Source organism: Myotis davidii, unplaced genomic scaffold, assembly GCF_000327345.1.
Source record: "Myotis davidii unplaced genomic scaffold, ASM32734v1 scaffold168, whole genome shotgun sequence".
NCBI lineage: Eukaryota > Metazoa > Chordata > Mammalia > Chiroptera > Vespertilionidae > Myotis > Myotis davidii.
The window spans coordinates 6519273-6542260 of NW_006383016.1; the positions used below are offsets into that span (position 1 = coordinate 6519273).

Below are 22988 nucleotides of genomic sequence, written 5' to 3' on the forward strand. Positions count from 1 at the left end.
AAATTTCCTCTCAATGTGCATGAATTTGTGCACCAGGCCACTAGTATTTAATAAGAGGCTAGTTTTGAACAGTGATCTGTATTCAGATTTTGCTTCAGTCCCTGGCAGATGTGTAATTTTGATGCATACAGCATGGAAGTTATGTGAATGAAGGCTGAATGTCTCGGTCCAGGTTGTGACTTCACTATTGCCCAAATGTACTTCAGTGTGTACATCAGTAAAGCAGGAGAATAAGTGTTCTTATCTCATTGGATTCTTTTTATAAAATATATTTTTATTGATCTCAGAGAGGGAGAGGGAGAGGGAGGTAGAAACATCAATGATGAAAGAAAGAGAATCATTGATTGGCTATCCCCTGCATGCCCCCTACTGGGGATCGAGCCCACAACCTGGGCATGTACCCTGACTGGGAACTGAACTGTCACCTCCTGGTTCATAGGTCAACACTCAATCACTGACCCACCCGACTGGGCTCATTGGATTCTTAGCTATTATTGTCCATTTATTCCTGTATTACACCTAAAATAATGATATATGAATGGCTTCGGGGAATCTATGAACCCTTCAATATTATTGTAAATCTCTGTGTATAAGTGCATTTGTAGGTTTTTCTGAAGAGTCTCAATGGAGCACTGATCTATTAAAAGGGAAGAAGCACTACCCTAAAAGAAGTTAGTGGCCTATAATTTAACACCAAGCCTTACAAATGTGAGCTTGGATAAGCAGATTTATAAAATATGCCATGATGCTTTGGGAATGAGGTAGTTTCTTTATTACCTTTGTTCTCCTGGCTAAATTCCAGCCAAGGCAATTCCCTTGCAGAAATCCCCTTCTGTTCCCAATTATTATAGTGTTGCTACAAATGGTTAAAAGATAAAAAAAAGAAGAAGAAAAAATCTAAAAAATCCTCAGTATCATAGATAGCAAGATATGTAACTGACAGAGATGCACCAAAATATGTCTCTGTGTGTGCAATAATTAACCTAATTTCAACTTTGGATAACCATTTCTTGGGGCTTAATTTAATAAAGTAACCCACCGCTTACTGTAATATGCCAGTTTTCTTATTGTTCAGTTCTCCAGGTAGTATAAGTGTAAAGGCTCTTGGAGGAACACCAACCAATGCACATAATGGGAAAGAACAGTGATGATAAAGAAAAGCCCAGAAGGTTGCAATAGAAGTAGTTCTGTCTCTTCTAAGAATAAAACCGTGATGGAAACACTTCGCTCATAATTAGTAAAGGGCCTTTTTAAGGTTCTCCACTGATGTGGTATAGCTGAACCTCTCTTAATAATAATTATCCCTTAGATTTGCATTCCACTTCTAACATTTCAAAGAGCTTTTACAGGTCTTATTCCAAAACCAGTGTGGGCTTCCTCTGCTTCCCTAGTGACCTCAAGATGTACATGCTGTGCCTCCTCACAGTGGGACAGCCTGGAAGCTTGCTGCATTGGCATGCCAGGTCCAAACCAGTAGCAGAGTGGAACCCCACAGCCTGTGGTATTAAACTTTATCCATGGGCCCTAGATTCTCTTCTTGAACAAGATTAATGAATCAAAACTAGTTTTGGGCAATTAAGAAATCCAGAAAAGGGCACTTCAGGTCTTGGAACTATTCTGTATCATACTCATCCAAAATCCTTTTAACAAATATCTATTACCTGTTTACTAAGGGCCAGTCATGGTTCTAGTGCTGGGGACACTACAGTTAATGAATCAAAGCCTTTGCCACCAGGGAGTTGACATTCCAGTGGGGAAAGAGAGACAACAAAATAAATAAATACATACATGCACAGTAGGTTAGTTGATGAAAAGTGCTATCACATGTTTAAGGAGCAGCCAATGTGGGGGAGAGTGGAGGGATATGAGTTTCCAGAAGGAGTTTGGTACCTAATTCCAAAGAACTTACAGTAGCTTACTGTAAGGAGTTAGGTTTTTATTTAGAGTGAAGAGTGAGATAAGAAGTCACTAGAGGATTTGAAGCAGAAGCATGTCATGATCAAATTTGCACATTAATAGCATTACAAGGCTCTGTGTTGAGAAAAGATTGAAGTGGGCATGGGCTGAAGCAGGGAGTTACATATTGCAGCAATCCTCGTGAGATCAAGAGTGATAGTTCCTTTATGTCCCTTTTAATCAAAACCCATCTCCTGCTCCAGGAAACTATTTATATGATTTTTAAAAGTCGTTACAGATTAGTTTTACTGATTCTAGAACTTCATATAAAAGGAAGACAATGGGGTACTGGAGAGAAAGGGTTGGGAGGAATATGTGAAGGCTGGGCATGGAGAGATGCATCAGTAAGAAGAAATATTTTAATCTACCTATATTTTAACTCTCCTCTTCACCATGAGTCGTTTTCCAATAAATTGAGGCATATATAATTAATTGAACCCAATTTACTGTGCTACATCACCCCATGTGTTACCATTTACCATTAACCCACAAAAGAACAAATACTGCTTAAAGCAGTTCCACATGTATACATCTCTACAATGTTGATTTAATACCCTGCTTTATAAACTGAAAAAACATTAATAGCAATGAATTTTTTTAAAATCTTAAGAAAACCCATAATTCTGCCACACAACTTTTATTACTTTCATATATGTTGCCTTCATTTTTATTCATTTATACAACTATTTTATGTAATTGGAATCATAGTTTACAAATATTTTGCATTGTTCTCTTTTTACTTATGATGTAGATTTCATTTTAACCAGGAAAAAAAATTGTGTATTAGTTTATCATGTTGCCAAGCAACTATTTATTTTTAAAGTTTAAACAAGTGTTGTTTTTTTAAATCCTCACCAGAAGAAATTTTTTCCATTGATTTTTAGAGAGTGGAAGGGAGAGAGGGAGAGAGGGAGAGAGAGAAACATTGATGTGAGACATGTCAATTGGTTGCCTCCTGCACACCCCAACCAGGGCTGGGGATGGAACCTGCAACCCAGGTATGTGCCCTTGACCCGGAATTGAACCCATGGCCCTTTGATTCAAGGGCTGATGCTCTAACTACTTAGAACACAGGCCAGGGCTAAAGTTTAAATAAGTTTTGATTGCCTGAAGTGATTAATATACTGGATGGAAAGACAATGGAGATATTTAACCCTTAAACCAGTGGTCGGCAAACTGCGGCTTGCAAGCCACATGGGGCTCTTTGGCCCCTTGAGTGTGGCTCTTCCACAAAATACCACGTGTGGGCGCGCACATACAGTGCAATTGAAATTCGCGGCCCATGCACAGAAGTTGGTATTTTGTGGAAGGGCCACAGTCAAAGGGCCAAAGAGCTACATGTGGCTCGCGAGGTGCAGTTTGCCGACCACTGCTTTAAACAATTCCTGAGCCTATTACAATATGTTTTTAAAAATCTTATATACATATGTTAACTATACCTCAATACACCTGGAAAAAAGTCTTATGTAACTTAAGAGATAGTTATGTTAAGTGTAATCCTTTTTAATACATTCAAGCCCTAAGGAATGAAACGTCAACAATTTTGAACATAATTTGAGTGCATTCTATAGATAAGAGCCCTGTCCTAGATAATAAGTATAAAAAATGAATAAGCATTAGTCATGCCCTTGAGGGAATCACTGTTTCTTCTTCACCCAAGTGAACCAAATTAGCAAAGTGTCCACAATAAACATGAATTTCCTTATCACTTGTTTATTTTATGAAAATAAAAAATATCACATGCAACATGTGACATACTCATCATGTGATGGAAACAAGGGTAAAAAACATATACAATCTGATTTGCAAGTTGATAGTAAGTAATAAATTTTTCAATAAGCAGTGAGCACTCTGGCTGCCAACAACCATTTCTGCTCCCTCAAAGTCAATATTTAAAAACTTTATCCTTTTCTTGAGAAAAAATCCCAGCACATTTTCAAACAAGGTCAAAGTAAAATGTGACATTAAGCCTTCTGAAGGATTTGGAGGCCATGATTAAAAAGAGGGTTTGGCCATTGAAAAAGTATCTGATGGCTTCATACTACCACTGCCAACCACCCTTCCAGATGCAGTACAATTTGGTCAAGAGTCATGACTGCACTGTGGCCATGAAGCATGTGCAGCAGCTTGCAGTAAGCAGGTCAGTATGAGGTTTGAGGGCCCAGGACTGTAGAGGTAGGGTGGTTCAAGTGCAGGTCAAACCACACTGTATGCTTCTCTACTTGAGGTGAAATTAAATTAAAATGATACTCCAGGGCTGCCCTAAAGAAGAAAATCTGTCAGAGAAGAGAATCCCATAGCTGTGTATGGAAAAGGCAAAGGTGAACATAGTTATAACCACGGTGGTAGTAGTGGTGTGGGGTTACTATGGGGAGGTAGAAATGCAGACCCATTGGAATGAAGATTTATATAGGATGACTGCTTGGATATCAGTCTCAAATATATTTTTAACACCTATTATAACATCTTCTCTTCTCCATATCATTTCCTATAACCATCACATAACTGTTTAAAAGGGTGAACAAACTGCATGCATATGTTAAGGAGGGTACTAAACTTAATGAATAATGTACTATGGTACTATACTTTCTTGTATTTAAAAACAATGCTGAATAAGGAATATAAAAATTAGAAATATGTCTGCTCACTTACCTTTTCCAGTGCAGTTTGAACAACAGATTCGCTTTCTGTATCTAGGGCAGAGGTAGCCTCATCTAAGATCAGTATCTTTGGGTTTCGAACTAAAGCTCGAGCAATCGCGATTCTCTGTTTCTGTCCTCCACTCATTTGAGTTCCTTTTTCCCCTACTAAGGTATTAAATTTCTAATGGAAAATAGGAAAGTATAGAAACAGAGGATAGCATGATCAAATGATTAGAAAAGGAAATTACAAATAATCAGTTGTTTTAATACCAGCTTAATAACCAGTCTGGCTGGTTTTGACCTTTGATTTATTCTTTATAAAAATAAAGAATGGCTATGGATAAAAGAAATGAGAAAATATGATATATCAAGGATTTTTAATAATTTGAATTTTCAAAGTTTTTAGGTAATTTTTAGAATATGTTGCTATCTTTAAAAGAACACATTAAAAGTATGTAATATAAAAACATACTTGCCGAAACCGGTTTGGCTCAGTGGGTAGAGCGTCGGCCTGCGGACTGAAAGGTCCCAGGTTCGATTCCGGTCAAGGGCATGTACCTGGGTTGCGGGCACATCCCCAGTAGGAGATGTGCAGGAGGCAGCTGATCGATGTTTCTCTCTCATCGATGTTTCTAACTCTCTATCTCTCTCCCTTTCTCTCTGTGGAAAATCAATAAAATATATTAAAAAAAACATACTTAACTACTATTAAAAATGTTTATTAGCAATTTAATGCATTACACACAATCTCTGTCCTGGATACTCTGAAAAACAGTATGAAAAGATTTACTGCAAAATAAACTTCCCCTCAAAACTTTTTTCAATTTAGGTCTTCTTTTACTTTTTTGGGGTATATACATATTTAATTTGGCAAGATTGGTAGTTATTGTTCTTTTTTGTTATTTCTTCATCAGCCCTGCTATAGTTTTACTGATTTTATTCATCTTATCAAAGTACCAGCTTTTGGTTTCAATAATTCCTCCTAATGTTTCTCCATTTTTTATTTTACTATTTGCTGCCTTAATCTTTATTATTTCCCTCCTTCTGCTTGCTTGGGGTTTGACTTGCTTCTTTTACTCTAGTTTCTCAAGGTGAAAACTGAGTTTGTAGATTTTAGATCTTTTTTTCTTTCCTAAAATAAGTATTTAATGCTACGTTTCTCCTAAGGAAGTGCTTTAACTGTATCCCACTATTCATACACTACATTTTCATTTCTTTTTAAATAAAAAGATTTTTTAAATTTCCCTTTAAATTTCCTCTTTGAGGTACAGGTTATTTAGAGGTGGCCTATTTAAATTCAAATATTTGTGGATTTGTATTATTAATTCTTTTATGGGCATATTTTATATATTTTCTTTGAAATTGCAAAGCTATTAATTTTTATTATAATGACCCAGAATATTATTTATCTCAGTGAACATTTCATGTGCATTTGAGAAGAATGCATTCCATAATTATTAGAGTATTCTATAAATGTCAGATCTATTTGGTTGACAGTACTGTTCCAGTCATTCTATATCCTTGCTTTTTGCCTATTTGTTCTATTAAGTACTAGAGATTTCAGCTAAAATTGTGGATTTGTCTATTTCTCCTTTCAGATGTATCTTTTTACTTTCTTTTTTTTTTGTCCTCACTCATTTTGAAGCTTTTCTGAGGTGCATAAACATTTAAATTATGTTTTCTTGCCTGTTGATCATAGTTTTCTATTTCTTTGCATGTCTAGTTATTTTAGAACATGTACTCAATTCTGTGCATATGTTGGAGAGACTCTGAATTTGTTTTCTTGTGAAAAAAATGTTGATTTTCATTCTAGTAGGTAATTCAGATATTGACTTAGCACCCGGAACGTGTGTAATCTTGGTTCTATGATTTGTTGGGAGTAAATCTGTAGTAAGTCTTGAAACTTGGCAGGACCCAACCTCCAAGTTATGTCTACTCTGGGGATCTTGTTATGGCTTGGTTTTAGAATTTGTTAGGGCAGGTCTAGAGCCAGCCTTACTCTAAGGTGTGGTCTTTACTCCTAATGTGTAGCTTTTATTGGTGTCTCAGCTACATGCCTGAGGTATTTAAATGGTGTTAATGTGATCTCTCCATTCTGGCTGGGTTGTGCTTTCAACATCCCCACCATCCTGCTCAACTTCTAGCATCTCCATTCTCCTCTCAGCTTTGTATCAGCTGCTCTCTGGTAAGCCTTGGATAGTCTTATACTCCAAGATTCCCCAGCGATATCTACATGGACCTCTGACTCCACCTCAACTCCACAGCTCTCTCACTTCCTCTACCTTTGCGTAAGCTGCTCTGTAATTCTGTCTTTCAGCTCAGTGGGACGACCATGTTCCATCTGGATTCCACTTCCCAGAGATGGGGTCAGAAATTTGCTCCCAGGCAGAATGCTGCAAATTCCTGGACTTTCTTCATGAGCTTCCTTTCTCTCAGGAATCACAGTTTTATGCTACCTTTTATCCACTGCTTGGAAACAATTGTCCTATTTTAGCCAGACTTATGGTTGTTTATTGGAAAAGGCTAGCAAGTATTAGTTAATCCTAATATCATAATTAAAAATATATGTATATCACAGAGGTATCACAAAAGCAAGGTGGTTTTATTTTGAGCATAGCTTTTTAAAATATTTCACCTATCTAAATTAACCACTTTTGGAATTTTTGCTTATTATTGTGCTTATCCTTATTTCTCTGGATTAACATGGCTGTGAAATTTAGTTTCCATCATCATAAGCCAATATCTTTAATTTGTTCTTTGGATTATATCTTAAAGATTTACTATTCTATTTATAGCAAGGGACATTTTTGTATAACTATGAGACTTTTAGTAAAAGACAGTAGTAACTTAAGGGTATAATTTCAGAGGCACCAGAAAGCTCCCTAATTCCAAGTGGGAAACTGAAGATGACTGGTGTTTTGAGAAAAGGAAGTCATTGTAAGTCTCAAAAGGTCAAAGAAAGGAAATCTGTGTTTTCCTGAACCATAAGGCAAAGAATGACCTCAAGTCTTTAATGAGTTTCCGTCTTAATTATGATACTAGGTAAATGGGGATAGGAGGTATTTACTAGCAAAACAAATTTTTATTAAAAAAATGAACAAAATTATGATGCTTCATGGAGGGTAGTTTGTAAAACATACTCATTAAAATGAACTTTTTTGTTATTGTTTCCTTCAGGGATGGTGGAATTTTGTCTGTATTTTAATTTCAAATCTTATCATTTCATATTTCACAGGGTACTCCCCACAACAATTTCAGTGATACTGATGAACAAATACTTTGAAAATGCAAATAAGTGGTTTTACAGCAATCAGTTCTAAATACCCATTAGGAAATATCTTAATACCAAGATATTAATCTATTATGTCTATTTCCAAGTATGATTTCACATTTTATGTCCAATATTAGCTCTATGTGCTTCCAAAAAACAATCATATTTATTCTTTTGCCTAATCACAGAACAAGTCTGAACATTTTGTGTGACATTCCCACTTTTAGCCACAAGATGGCCTTGCAAATCAACATTTTTGAGACATAATTTCTCTGCTTTGTCTCATATAATCTTTATTTTATTTTTTTCATTTACAGTGAGAACCAATTAGAACTAAATATGATTTTTAAAATTTATCTTTCAATTATGCATTTTTTTTGGTTGTTACCATGCTCTCTCATTTATAGATGTTTCATTCAGGACAACTCAAAAATTAACCACATCTTCCTGCTCTGGAGAAGTTATTGCTTTTTTATTTCATTTTGGAATATTATAGTGCTTTAGCTCTATGCTAAGGATACAGGCTACATAGTGTACTTACATTGGGAAATTCCATTATAAAATCATAAGCATTTGCTTCCCTTGCTGCTTTTTCAATCTCTTCATCAGTCACACCTTCTCGTCCATATTTAATATTGTTATTAATGGTAGTCCCAAACAAAACAGGCTCTTGGCTGACCACTCCAATATGTTCTCGATAATGCTGCACATTTAAAGTTCTGATGTCATTCCCATCCACTGTGATCTGCCAATCCAAAGGAATGAGTCATGTGGTGATGCCTTTTACTTCACTGTTTTTAGTCTTTTTTTACTAGTCCAAAACATAAGCTGAGAAGCACAGGTTTTCAGGGGTCAAAGACTGACTATATTTTGATAAAATATTTATAGCATTTATATTGTTAAAAGACTTGTTCTGATAGATAGGAACAAACAGAATATTAAAAAACAACAAAACTGGCCTCAAATCTCGCTATGTCATCTAAATATCTTTATTCTAAGATCCACAAACTAGGCATTATAAAGATATATACTCTGTCATTGTGTAGATACATGTAACAAACTTCAGTTTTGTTATTTTAAGACTGATGTAATCTTTCATTTTTTTCTAGGAAATATCCTTCCTTACTTCTCTTCAACACCCCATTCATTGCTATAAATAACTAGAGGCCTGTTGCACGAAAAGATTTGTGCAATCAGTCTTCCCTTCCCCTGGCTGCCGGCACTGGTTTTCCTCTGGCACCCGGGACCCAGGCCTTCACTCCGGCCGGAGCCGCCTTCAGTCTTCACTGCTCGGGCTGGTGCTGCCCCTTCAGTCTTTGCTGCTTGTGCTGGAGCCGCCTTCAGTCTTTTGCTCCGCCGCTTCCTGCCTACATATGCAAATTAACTGTCATCTTTGTTGGTGGTTAATTTGCATATCTTGCTAATTAGCCAATGGGAGGCATAGCAAAGGTACGGTCAATTACCATGTTTTTCTATTATTAGATAGGATAGTAAATTGTCTTCTCCAGAGATAGTACCATTACTTATTACCCCAACATATTCCAATGACAGAAGCCAATGTTTGATAAATATAACTTATAGAGTCTCTCTTTATTACCAACTCAGTATTTTGTTTAGGCAAGGGTATTTTGTGCAACTGCTTTATATAAGAATGATTATCCAATAATTTACTAAACATTAGCATGAATACATGAGTGGGGTATTAAAGACTCCAAATGAAAACTTACTTAGGAAGTAAAATTTAAATGAAATCAGGTTATTGGAGGGTAGATTTTCTTTTAAAAAGAACAGTTGAAATTGAATAAAAGCATGAGACTGTCATAGTCTCATTCTATATGCCATGTACAAGGGTGAGAAAATTAAGTGCAACATTATGGGTGACAGAAAAAAATGAGAGAGCATATTCTCTACAGATGTCATCCTTCTGGGATGTTTTTGTTTTTGTTTTTTTTAATGTATTTTATTGATTTTTTGCAGAGAGGAAGGGAGAGCGATAGAGAGTTAGAAACATCGATGAGAGAGAAACATCGATTAGCTGCTTCCTGCACACTCCCCACTGGGGACGCGCCCGCAACCCAGGTACATGCCCTTGACCGGATCGAACCCGGGACCCTTCAGTCCGCAGGCCGACGCTCCATCCACTGAGCCAAACCGGTTTCGGCCTTCTGGGATGTTTTGAGAAAGTGAAATTCTTGGTAAGTTCTGGGTACTACAAAGTACTATGCTATTTTTCTCTACAGCAGTTAATACCTACTATATAACTTATTTTATTTATTGTCTGTCTCTACTTATTAGAATGTAAACTTGATGAAGGCAGAGGTTTTTGTGCTTTGTTCATCAATGTATTCCCAAGACCTAGAACAGTGACTGGCACATAATAAGTGCTCAGAAATATTTATTGAATGAATGCATATGTAGGAAAGAAAACAATATTGTTTCTCTTGGAGCTCCACTGTTAAAAATTAAAAGTTAACATAGCTATAAGATCTGTACAATAGGTGGTATTTCCAAATCTCACTATGCAGACTCTGCATAATGTTGGTAGGTGCACTTACAAAGCCGTCTTCGGGATCATATAACCTCTGCAGAAGTTGGACTGCTGTACTCTTCCCACTGCCATTGGGACCAACCAAGGCTACTGTCTCTCCAGAATTAATCTTGAGATTCAGACCTTTCAGAATCTATTGGAATGTATGGGAAGAAATTCCATAAAACTAGGTTAAATGAAAATATGGTTTAATATTTTCAGAAATTTAATGTAATTTAACATAAAACAAATTCTTCATTGGCTATTAAAAACAAATTTAGGTCTTATTTGTTTCACATACATATATAATAATAACCTACATAATTCTGGAAAATAATAGTAAAAGAATCTCTCATCATTTCTCTATATAAAGAAGAAATATAAATTAAGATTACTTATTAAATATTAATAGCCACAGCAAACTACATTTTCAGCTGAAATACTTTATATGAATTTCATGACTACCAAGTTAGTGAAAATTTTACCTTTAATTTGCAACAACTGAGTGAAATCTTGCCAGATATCTTGGTGAGCTACTTAAGAATTTTCTTTTTTAGAATATATTTAACATTATTGCAAAATATATTCCAAAGTAAAACAACTGTTGAAACTTCTTAGGGACTCCCCTGAATGAGATTCCACCAATAGAAACCCTCCTTCTCCTCGTGGTGGATCCCATGGAGACATTTCAGCTTAGGGGAAGCACTTTAAAATTTTCTCAATAACTGGGGGTTGAAACCAAGAACCTGCAAAGTGAGAGAAACCTCCCAAATGACAATAGCAATCCTGTTGAGAAATTCTCACCTATCTTTGCTTGCATTTGTATGTATTTAGCCCCAAGTATGGGAATCTTTCTTTGGATTCCCTCACTTTGATCTCCCCATTTGTAAAGAAACAGACCCTTTAAAGAGCCAAACATAAAACCTTCAAAGGGCCAAGCAGAGAAAAATTCTTTAAAGGAGGTGAGAAATCAAGACCCCCAGTGGGAGGACCTCCTGCCCCACCTGCACTTTTACTCTAGAGTAGGTTTCTGGGTTTCTGATTTTCCGTAGAAGAGTTTGTGTTTTATTTAAAATGAGTGAACTTTTTTCTTTTTAAAAATTCTCCAGCTTAACAAACAGAGCTATGTTTCAAAAGTTCATTTCAAAAATAGTTGTTTAAAATGCAGAGAGCACTTTACTCTGCAATATAATAGCACAGTTGGTGCTTGTTTCCAGGAAGACAACCCAAGCATAGTTGCAAAATGGAGTTAATCCTCTACTTATGTTAAGAAAGATGGGAGAAGACAGTACTACTGTAATAATGGTAATTAAGTAATTTTAAGAAATTACTTTAAGTAATTTTAAGAAATTTTAAAAAGCGTTGAAAAAAAATTTCAATCAAAGACTTAGAGAAAAATAAAGAAACAGGAGTAGGTAGATCTTTTTTTGATGCAAATTATAGAGGGGGGCATTTGTATTTATACTTTAAAAGGCATTATAGTTTGATAATAAGCAATTTTATTAATTTCATTTAAAGTCATGTCCTTTTCTATGAAACAGTATTTGTTAGTAGTTACTCTTTGCATTCTTTAACTACTTTTTTGGGAAAATACACACTAAATGAAAGGAGGAAGACAATATAAGAGACATATTTTCTCAAGAACGTGTCAAAGGCTGAATGACAGAAGAAGGATAAACTGCTGCGTGTGCACACATGAGGGTGTTTGTGTGTGTGTGAAAGTGAGAGGGAAAGTAGCTGAGGCACATATGCTGGTGCAGTAAAAGTCCTAGGAAAGGGAGAAGTGAAAGGCACAACCTGTGCATAATTCTCCGAGGTTAGAAAGTAGATTAAAATGAGTTATGCTGGGTGGGATAACATCCAGGGACCACCAATAGGTGGCACCATCAATCCAAGATATTTTGGTGTGCTCCCAAACCCAGAGTGAAGGAATCCCAGGGAGTTGAAAATGCTTTAGTCAGCTGAGTATAGAAAAGACGCTGCAAAATGTAACTAGCTCACCCAGAGTTATCTGTCCGTTACTCATCTTTCTCTCCTTCCTCCCCACCATTACCTCTTTCCTCTTTCTCTCTGTCTCTCTTTCCAAGTCTCTGAACAAAGTGGCTAATCTTGGCCAAACTGATCCCAGATTATTTTATAAGAGGAGATCTTAGCCAGTAGGTGGTAATAAAAGAAAACTGTACAATTCTGTAATTAATTTTAACCCACCTTGACAGATGGTCTTGATGGATAACTGAAAGAAACATTTTTAAATTCCACAGTTCCTTCTATGCATTCCGGTTTATAACCTGTTGTTGCAAAATTATCTATAGCAGGTTCCTTGGAAAAACAAAAAGAATGCTATAAATCTTCAAGGGAATAAGTTGACAAATCTCTGCTTTCTACAGTATAAAGATGATTTCCCTTTATAATGTTTTCCTTTTTGCTTGAAGGGCATTGATTAGACATGGGGGTTTTAATAAAACATAATCTCCTTGAAGAATTAAAACAAATTTCCATAGTCATTTGCCAACATGAATTTTCCCCATCTTTTTGATTTGTTTCCTTCTTGCAGCAATGCTAGTTATATTTCAAAGCAATCAGAAGTCTTACCTTGTCAATAACCTGAAAAATATTAAAGGCAGCTCCTCGGGCTATTGTGAAGGTTTCAAAGTTAGGGGCTGCTGTTCCAATGCAATAACTACTATGAATTACACTAAAGAAAACCTAAAAGAAAAAAAATAATATTTATCTTTCCTCAGTTATATAAGAGAGACAACAGAATAAAGTATATAGTTGGTTAAGACTCAAACAGATATTAGAAAAATTATGTAGGAGAGAATAGAAGCTGCTGTCAAATATAAAGGAAACAAGTCAACCCAAGTATATTTGGCCTTCTCCTGATGTGGAACAACTTTTGGTTGTCCCATAGTCCTGTCATTATTACCTGGGAAGTCTGAGCAGAAAAACTGGCTTACAGAGGAGTGCCTGCCATACCTGAACCTGGTTAAGTGAGGAGGTGAGTTGCATCCCCTCCTTGTTGGTCGACCCCTTGATCTTTAAAGAGAAGGATGTGTTTGATTTTACTAACTTAGAGACATTGTACTATTTCTGTCCAAACTCTTATGAACTCTTGCCTTATTGAACACCTGTGCATTTTCAGACAGACACATCTCTGCAAAAATTCAAATAAGGAAAGAACCCCACAAGCTAGGTACTATTTTCCCTACTTATAGATGAGGAAACTGAGGTATAGCAAGTCATTTGCCCAAGTCACATATAAATTCTTCATGCTGAAGTTTCATTTATATGAAATAAATGAATAGCTTAAAGTCTTTACTATGGAAGTCTCAAATTGAGAAGATGAGTTTAGCTGAGGAAAATAGAAATCTATATAGAATAGGAGAGCCATACATAAATTGAAATATATAGGCCAGATCAATTCAGTTAGCAAGGCAAATAGTTCTTAATCCTGAAATGATCTGTTGATTGTTGAAACTTGGGAGGGTAACTGAGTAAATTCAAATTTAATGCATAAACCTAAGAGTTTAAATAATTTTAAATTGCGATATGGACAATTTAGAATTATTTATATAGTATGATTTTATTTGTTTGTTTAAATGCTCACAGGATATATTCATTGATTTTAGAGAGAGAGAAACATCAAAGTGAGAAACATCTATCAGTTGCCTCCCATATGCGCCCCAACTAGGGATCAAACCGCAACCTAGGAATGTGCTCTGACTGAGAATCAAGACTCCAACCTTCTTCGTGTATGGGACAATGCTTTAACCAACTGAGCCACTGGCTGGGAGTAGTTTGTTTTAAACATGTCTATATGTGGAAAGAACAGAGAAGGACAGAAGAGTCCAATCTATAGAATATTTTCAGAGGGAAGACATTTAGCAAGGTGAATGTAGAGTGCCATTTTAGAGTGCCATCTCAGCAAGACTGAGAGGAAGAAGTCTCACTAGACACTGGCCTTTTTGACTACTAGATTAAGAAAACTCTATCTCTGCCAAAACCGGTTTGGCTCAGTGGATAGAGCGTCGGCCTGCGGACTGAAGGGTCCCGGGTTCGATTCCGGTCAGGGGCATGTACCTGGGTTGCGGGCACATCACCAGTGGGAGGTGTGCAGGAGGCAGCTGATCGATGTTTCTCTCTCATCGATGTTTTTAACTCTCTATCTCTCTCCCTTCCTCTCTGTAAAAAATCAATAAAATATATTAAAAAAAGCAAAGAAAAAGAAAACTCTATCTCCCAGTGGAAAATTAAATTATGGTTTTTCTAAAAGTGTGATGCTTTAAGAAGATAGGCTGGATGAATATATCCTGCCATTCATAACTAAAATTTAAAGATATATACAAATCATTTGAAGGAAACAAATACTCCTATGTTTATTAAAGATATTCATATTTGAATATTAAATATTATTCAAAGAGAAACTTTTACTATACTCTTAAGTAAGAAAAAATGTATCTAGGCTAGTTACTTTTGTTCTCACATACAACTTACAGCAAGGACAGTTCCAATGGTATAACCAGGTTCTCCACTCAGAATCAAGTAGGTTCCATACCAGAAAGTGAGTCCATAGGTTCCATTCATAAAGAAGTACACAGAACCAAGAGAGAGTTTTGAAGCGATAGTCTTTTTAATGCCAACATCCTTCGCATCTTTTAGATTGTATGTATATCTTTAAAAGACAAAACATAATATAATAGCCTTTGGGGTAAAAAAATAAAACCAAGTATATATTGTCATAATTAAAGGAACAGACCTTTGAATTTCTTTCTCTTGGGCCCCAAAGGCTACGACTGTTCGGATTGATGAAAAAACTTCTTCTGCCACAGCTCCAGCTTTGGAATAGGCATTTAATTCCTTATTAGTCAATGAGATGACTATCTGTAATAAACCATAACCACAGTTAACCAAAAATGACCCGAAGGTAGTAACAATATACAGAGCATTTAATTCAGGTAGAATCTAGAATAACATAATTTTATTAGAGGCCTGGTGCACCAAATTTGTGTACTGGGTGGGGAGGGGGGTCCCTCAGCCCGGCCTGCATCCTCTTGCAGTCCGGGACCCCTTGGGGGATGTCCACCTGCCAGCTTGCAGTTCCTTAGCATTGCTGCAGAGGCGAGAGAGGCTCCCGCCACCGCCGCTGCACTTGCCAGCTGTGAGCCCAGCTTCTGGCTGAATGGCACTCCCCCTGTGGGAGCGCACTGACCAGAAGGGGGCAGCTCCTGCATTGAGTGTCTGTCCCTGGTAGTCAGTGTGCATCATGGTGACCTATCTTTCTGCTGTTTTGTCGATTTGCATATTAGCCTTTTATTATATAGGACTAGAAGCCCGGTGCATAAAATTCATGCATGGGTAGAGTCCCTAGGCCTGGCCAGCGATCAGGGCCGATCAGGTTTACCACCTCCCTGCCTCCCTGCCTCTTCCTTCCCTTGCCACCTGCATGCTGCCACCACCACACAGTTCCCACCCCATCTCCCCGCCTTCCCACCTCCTCCTTCCCTCACTCCCTCAGCACCCTGACACCGCTGGTTGCCCATCATGTTCTACGCTGCCCCCGGTGGTCAGCTCATGTCATAGCAAGCGACTGAACTGTTGTCCCAGTCAAACTCCTGAAGGGACACTTTGCATATTAGCCTTTTATATATATAGATTATTGCAAAGGTACTTAATATCAATCTAACCTTGTTGGTTTACAAATGAGGAAACCAATGGCCAGATATATTAACTGATTTTTTAAAACTGACTTCAGAGAGGAAGGGAGAGGAAGAGAAACATCAATGATATGAGAGAGAATCACTGACTGGATGCCTCCTGCATGCCCTCTACTGAGGATTGAGCCCATAACCCAGGCATGTCTCCTGACCAGGAATCATACAGTGACCTCCTGGTTCATTGGTCAGTACTCAACCACTGAGCCACATTGTCCAGGCTTAATTGACTTTTAAAGTCTCACAGCAGTGAAAGATCTTAAGCAAACATAACCTAGAATCTAAATCTCTCCTTTTGCTTTCTACTAGTAGAGTTTTACTGTTTTTTTCTCTGTATTTTTAAAAACTTAGAAAGTATGTGTTTATATAATACAATTGATAAAGGCTTGATCTGGAGAAGGATATTAGGAATACAGTTCTTTTGGGTATACTCTGGAAATTAATAAGCTTAATTTAACTTGATTTGATTTGTTATCTAGAAAATGTTTCCTAGAAAATGCTGTTATCTCCAAACACTAAGAGGTGAGATTCCAGAGACAAAGAGGGGAGAATATCACTCTTTGTGATATTAGGGAGGTTTATGTGATTTCTCAAAATTTTAAAATCAGAATGGGCCCTTTTCTCTATTATATGCACTTATTACTCCTTTAATTGGTAAAGGATTTAATTTAGTAATTGGCACAATGAAAGGGAACAACGAAATTTGTCCTCTGTGCTGTGAGTCTGAGTCTAACTACTGCCTACTCACATAACAGATCTATCCACTTTCAAAGTACATTTCACATCATTGGAGCTGATGTTATGTAAGACATGTTTGGATAGTTGTTAAACTCAGAAGGTAGCATAAACTGAGTAATACCCATTATTTTATGAATTACTGTAAAAGATTATAATTTCTATAATATATCACTAGAAGGGAAGCAGCAAAAAGCCTTGGGTATCATATTGATTTAATAAGTATTTGCTAAATAAATTAAATTGAAGGAAACTAGAAACTATCCACCTGACTTCTTTAGTCAATTGAATAACTTTTACTTTTACTTGCTTCCTTTTCATAATCAGTTAATACAATAGCAGAACTTAGATTCCCTGCTACTGTTCCTTTTAAACAACTTGTCTACGTCACTTCCCTGCGCAGTTAAATATTTTTATCTTAGTAACATACTGTGGGTAATCTTTCTCCTGAGAGGCTCTAATTTCAATAAGATTTTGACAAGGGTTACCAGGTCAACACTCGAAGTCACACTAAATAATGATTTGCTGTGTAAATACTTGGATCTATTGTTAAGGAGTTATTCAACCACAAAATATTATCATTGCTAAAAATTCTTGGATATTGCTAGCAAATACACTCAGTGAATTTTGTGGTGTTGATTTTCATAATAAAGAATTAGCTTTGCAAAATTAAAAAACTTTATCCATCCCTTAAGAGTACACTGTGCCTCAAATCTAGGAGATGAATATGTACATTGGTAGAACTGCCAAAAACATGATTTGGAGAGAGCTATTAGGGATATATTGGTTGTTTTTAGACTTCACAAATAACACTGGTTTCAAAATTTGGCTGTAAATAGGTTAATATCTTGTGGTATACTCACAGTGTAACAGTGCTAAAACTATAATTTAAAAGGCACATACATAATTTATTAAAAATGTAAAGAGCTTTACATAGTACATAGGAATAAGCATTAGCAAACATTTTAAATATAATTTAGAGACTTAACATTTTAAACTTTAAATGGTTGACGTAAAAAAGTATTTGAATATTTACTGTTTTAGGATTTTATCATTCTGTTCTAGTGAAATAAACTGCAACACATTTATCTGGGAATTTAGAACAGATAAGGCACTCCCAGCATCTGATGTATCCAGGCACAATACTTTATCCATGCTATCATCTGAAGTTGCATTAGGTTACTAAGTGAAGATGAATATTTTTTAATGTTAGTAAGATACTAAAACCAGCCTCACCATAGCCAAATAACTTGAGGATAGAATGGTGATTAACTGTAAACAAAATCAAAAGTAATTTTGATGTATAATGTCCCTTTCTATTTGAGACATAAAAAATGAACAGAAATGCCTTTCTGACAAACTCAGTAAAACACCTCATTCACATTCCCACTTCTAGTCAACACCACATTAGCCATCTTACCTACCCTAGAACACATGGCTGCTGAAGCAATTATAAGAGGAGATGTAGACAGAGTCACTAGGGTGAGTTTCCAGCCCTTCACCAAGCCAATCACCAGACCAATAGAAAATGTAGACAGGTTTTGAAACAACAGAGCAATCTTGTCTCCAATACCATCATTGATTTTGTTGATGTCACTGAAACAAATAAATGTAGCAAAGTTGTTTATATGTCAGATATGAAAACAAAGTTGATATACTATTCATGAGTACTCTTACTCAGTTATTCGAGTGTTCAGTTCACTGATGTCACAGCTGTCAAACCAGCTGATGTCCTGTGCCAAAATGGAATGAAAAAACTCTTTTCGAATTCTCTTGGTCTGTCGTGCTGCTGTCATAACCCAAAAGGAAATTTGCATGTAGCCAAAAACCAAGGCAGTAACTCCTATTCCAACATAATATAAGGTCAACCTGAAAAAAGATGATTGGAAATGTTAGTGAGACATAAGAACAACTTTTCCCTTGATACCAAAAAAACCCCAACACCTACTTACTACACCCCCAAACCAAAAAGAGCCTATCACATTTGTGCTGCAAGACTGGGGAGAATAGAGACAGGCCTTCAGCCCATTGGCTGTGCTGGAAAGGAAAGCATGTTCCTTTCTTACAGAAATCTTCCATGTTTTCTCTCAGTAGCATTTCTACATTGAGCATTTAGCATAGACATACTAAAAGTGGAGCATTTTTAATGCTAATAAGAGGTTAGCACTTAAATCAGATTTAAGAGAACAAAGATCCCTGATAAATTTCACTGATTGCAAATTGAGTGATGCTGCAACACATGTTATACCGAGGTCATAAAATATAACTAGTTGTGGGTAACACTTAACCAGTTAGATACTTAGTTCTAAGAGATCCTCAGAAGGCCTGCACAGGCTTCCTCGGCCCAATGGGATGGTGTCTAGGCATAATGAAAGAAGGGGGAAAGAGAGCTCTCAAGAGCTTTGGACTCAAACTACTAAAGTGGATGTTATATGTGTGTTAAGAAGTGTAGTAAAGAGCAGAGTGCGGTACTATATTAATTTAATTCAACCCAAAATGACTGGTGAGAATTGATGTGCCTCGCATCTTCCCTCAGGCTTGCAATTGATAGAGGCTGTGGTGTTCTGACTAGATCTTACAGAACAGTGGACATCTTAAAGTTACAGATTCTTATTAAGGAGGTCTGTTAGGAGGTAGAGCATGTGCAGAGGAGTCACTGCTTTAAGACTCCTGACTCTTAGAAAAGACTCTGTTTCACTGAGGTAGATACAGATTGAGAGGGGAAAAGACCAAGAGATTTTCAGCATTGCAATGATAGTTACAGTCTCTTGGTTATCAATGAAGGGTTGTGCAAGACAGGAAGGACTAAGGATAACCAGATATCTTATTGTCATAGATGTCATGAAAAGGCAGGAGAATAGTGGCAAGAAATGAGGAAGAGAGAGAGGAGAACACAATAACTTTCTTGGACATAAAGGTGCTGGACAACTAGGAACCCAGTTGGCATTGGTGTAGGCAGGAGCCAATGTGTGACTGGTGTGGCCTCACTGATGCTTTTAGAGGAGGACCTGTCCTACTGGAACTGGGACTAAGGGGAGACAACCTATGGAGGATGAAGACTTGGGTGGATTTAGGCACTGGGGGAAGAGGAGTTATTTTTAAATAGAAGTTGTTCGTCTAAATCAAAAGGAGATAATTGCCAAGCTTTGGGAAAGGAAAAATGTGCCTGGTCTGTGCAATATGACTTGGGTGTGAAAACACTGTCTTAGGAGAAGGAGCTGAAGGAGTGTGAGTAACAGTGGGAATGGTTACAATTTAAAAACTGTAATCTCACTGGGAGAATAAAAGTGGTTCTGTAATAGTTATAATTGCTTTGGATTTGTAACCAAAATGGTTTTATGATTTGTCTTTGACTATTCAGAGATAATTGCAAATTCTGGTTTTATAAGCCCGAGTCATTTTACATTTGCTTTTCCAAAATTTATTAAATTGGAATTTTTAAATTATATATATATCCTATCACAATATTTGACTGAGAACATTTATTTTATTTTTTCTTTATTGATTAAGGTTTTACATGTGTCCTTATCCCCCCTTGCCCTCTCCCACTCATGCCCTCACCCCCTGGTGTCTGTGTCCATTGGTTAGGCTTATATGCATGCATACAAGTCCTTTGGTTGATCTCTCCCCCTTACCCCCACCCTCCCCTACCTTCCCTCTGAGGTTTGACAGTCTAATTGATGCTTTTCAACTGAGAGAATTTTTGCTAAAACCTATAAAATAATCAAAATTAAGCTGCCATGAAAAAAAATGAAGTGCACTAAATGTAAAAATTTAGGTTTCCCTAATAAGAAATCTAGAGTATGTCTCTTATATTATTAGCAGAAATTAGTATTTTTTTAAATCCTTTTCCAAGGATAGGTTTTCTTGATTTTAGAGAGAGGGAAAGGGAGGGAGGGAAGAAAGGGAGGAAAAAAGAGAGAAAGAGAGAAACATTGATTGTTTGCCTTCCATAGGTCCCCAACCCAGGATCAAACCCACACCCTAGGTATGTGCCCTGACTGGGAATCAAACCCACAAACTTTTGGTGCACAGGATGATGCTCCAATCAACTGAGCCACCTTGGCCAGGGCAGAAATTAGTATTTTTAAACATATCTCCTTTCAGAATTGTTTAATACTTTCATTTGAAAAAGTTATACTGGCATTCCAGAGATGGAGACAGAGATAGAATGATAACATGCCTAGCTAAAGTGGATGTAGCCATGCCAGGCCAGTGTGGCTCAGTGGTTGAGCATTGACCCATGAACCAAGATATCACTGGCTTAATTCCTGGTCAGCCCGGGTTTTAAACTCAATCCCCAGTAGGGGGTGTGGAGGAGTCAGCCAATTGATGAAGTTTCTCTCTCATTAATGTTTTCATCTCTCTATACCTCTCCCTTCCTCTCTCTCTAAAATCATTAAAAAAATGTTTTTAAAAATTAAAAAAAGGAATGATGGCCTAGAGGGTGTCACTGTGATGTTATAGGTATCCCCTGGGATCGTGCAACATAGAGGCTTCACCCTTGGGTGAAAACATGAAAAATCACCTTGGTCTATATAGGAAGGACTCATAGTTTTAGTGAGATACTACTGAAATCCAGTGAATATACCCTGTACAGTAGTGTCTCTCTAATTAACAAACTCAATATGGTGTGTCTCCCCCACCCCCCAAAAATGTAAACACACTTTAACAGCTGATAATTCACTTAATTTTCATTCCTTTTCAGGTTTAACTGATTTGAAATAATGAATGAAACCAGACTAAGCTTTGAGCAAAGAAAATTTATCCTAAAGTGCCACTAGGCTTTTTTTTATGGGGATACATAAAAAATAAAGTTTATGGCAACAGTTGATAAACTGAGGGCTTGCAAATACAGACAAAATGATTCTTGATGTTTACGATTCCATTGCGTTGAGTTATCAGCAGTGCCTGGACCAGAATGATCATCAGTTTGAAAACAGGCATTGACAAAAAAATTATTCATTTCTGTAGATTCTTTTAAATATTGAGAATGAACTATATGTTAATAAACACTGACTTTATAATCATTCAAAGTGTGTATACATTTTTTGGACACCGTGTATGTGAGAGAGGAAAGCATGCTGTTCAATACATAAAACTACTAACAAAAAATGTGCTTATAAATTACTTATTTCAGTCTTTACAATTTTTAGTCTAAAAAGAACTATAATAATCTGAAATAGTCTCTAAAATTAGTCAATACAATTTTACCATTTTACAACTATTTTTACTATTTTTTGCACACTTATTTTTGTTTTTTAAATTCTATAGAAGTGGCATTTTTTTTCTATAAGATGTTTAAGAAAAATAATTAAAGAAAGGAAAAACAAGTCCTTTAGTCTCTAGGATATGTACCTTCCATTCTAGGAGGCAAAATTTGTGTAAAAATGCAAATACTAAAACAACTTTTCTATTGATAGTAATTTTGTCAAATAAAACTTAAAGCATATGAACCTACATAACTTTAAAATAGAAAAAATATGTAATAATATTTTATATGCCTAACAAAATCAGAGGATATGTTTGCTTTAATCCCTTCTATGTCATGTTGATGATCAAACTTTTCAGTTCTCCTCATAAGTATTGAATAAAGCAGCATGCAATGTCCATGATATTAACATTTCTTTTTGACTTACACAATCATATCTTTATTCAGCTTGTCTTGAGACTGGGTACAGTTCCGATAATTTGCTGTAAAAAAGTTTTTCAAATTATGAAAGCAATTAATTTATAGTTGGCCATACTCTCCAAACCAAATATAGTGCATTCTTAAGAAAAGAAACTTAATGACTTTAACATAAAATTTGAAATAATTACCTCTGGTCTCAAGAAGTGCTCATGCAATATGAAAAATTATGAGTTGATATTAACCATGAAACTCATACTTGGAAAGAATTCTTTAGGACATCTTTGATTTCAGACAAGAATTGTGTAATTAATAGTAATAAAGCTCTCCTTTATTGCTGAGAGCATGCATTTAGAATTCAGTTTGAGATACCACAAGGAATGATTTAGAAAGTCCAAGAAAATCAAGAACTAGAAGCAGAAGTTCTAGAAGCAGTAGTCATGGGAAAAATGTAAATAAAGTTCATTGAAATATGTTGAGTATAACAAGGATAGCAACATAATAAAACAGTATTTAA

The 22988-nt window shown here is 36.3% G+C and overlaps 1 protein-coding gene across 1 annotated transcript in view; it reads right to left on the reverse strand.

The window, feature by feature from the left end:
• The window catches only part of ABCB5 (ATP binding cassette subfamily B member 5), a 97097-nt gene that overhangs the window by 48449 nt on the left and 25660 nt on the right, over positions 1-22988 (reverse strand). The window contains exons 2-11 of the mRNA XM_006779092.1: positions 22482-22536; positions 18520-18711; positions 18267-18438; positions 15153-15277; positions 14891-15068; positions 12989-13102; positions 12605-12715; positions 10425-10550; positions 8411-8614; positions 4609-4779 (exon numbers count right to left, since the gene is read on the reverse strand). Coding sequence (XP_006779155.1) covers positions 4609-4779; positions 8411-8614; positions 10425-10550; positions 12605-12715; positions 12989-13102; positions 14891-15068; positions 15153-15277; positions 18267-18438; positions 18520-18711; positions 22482-22536 — 1448 coding nt within the window. The remainder of the gene's footprint in view (positions 1-4608; positions 4780-8410; positions 8615-10424; positions 10551-12604; positions 12716-12988; positions 13103-14890; positions 15069-15152; positions 15278-18266; positions 18439-18519; positions 18712-22481; positions 22537-22988) is intronic.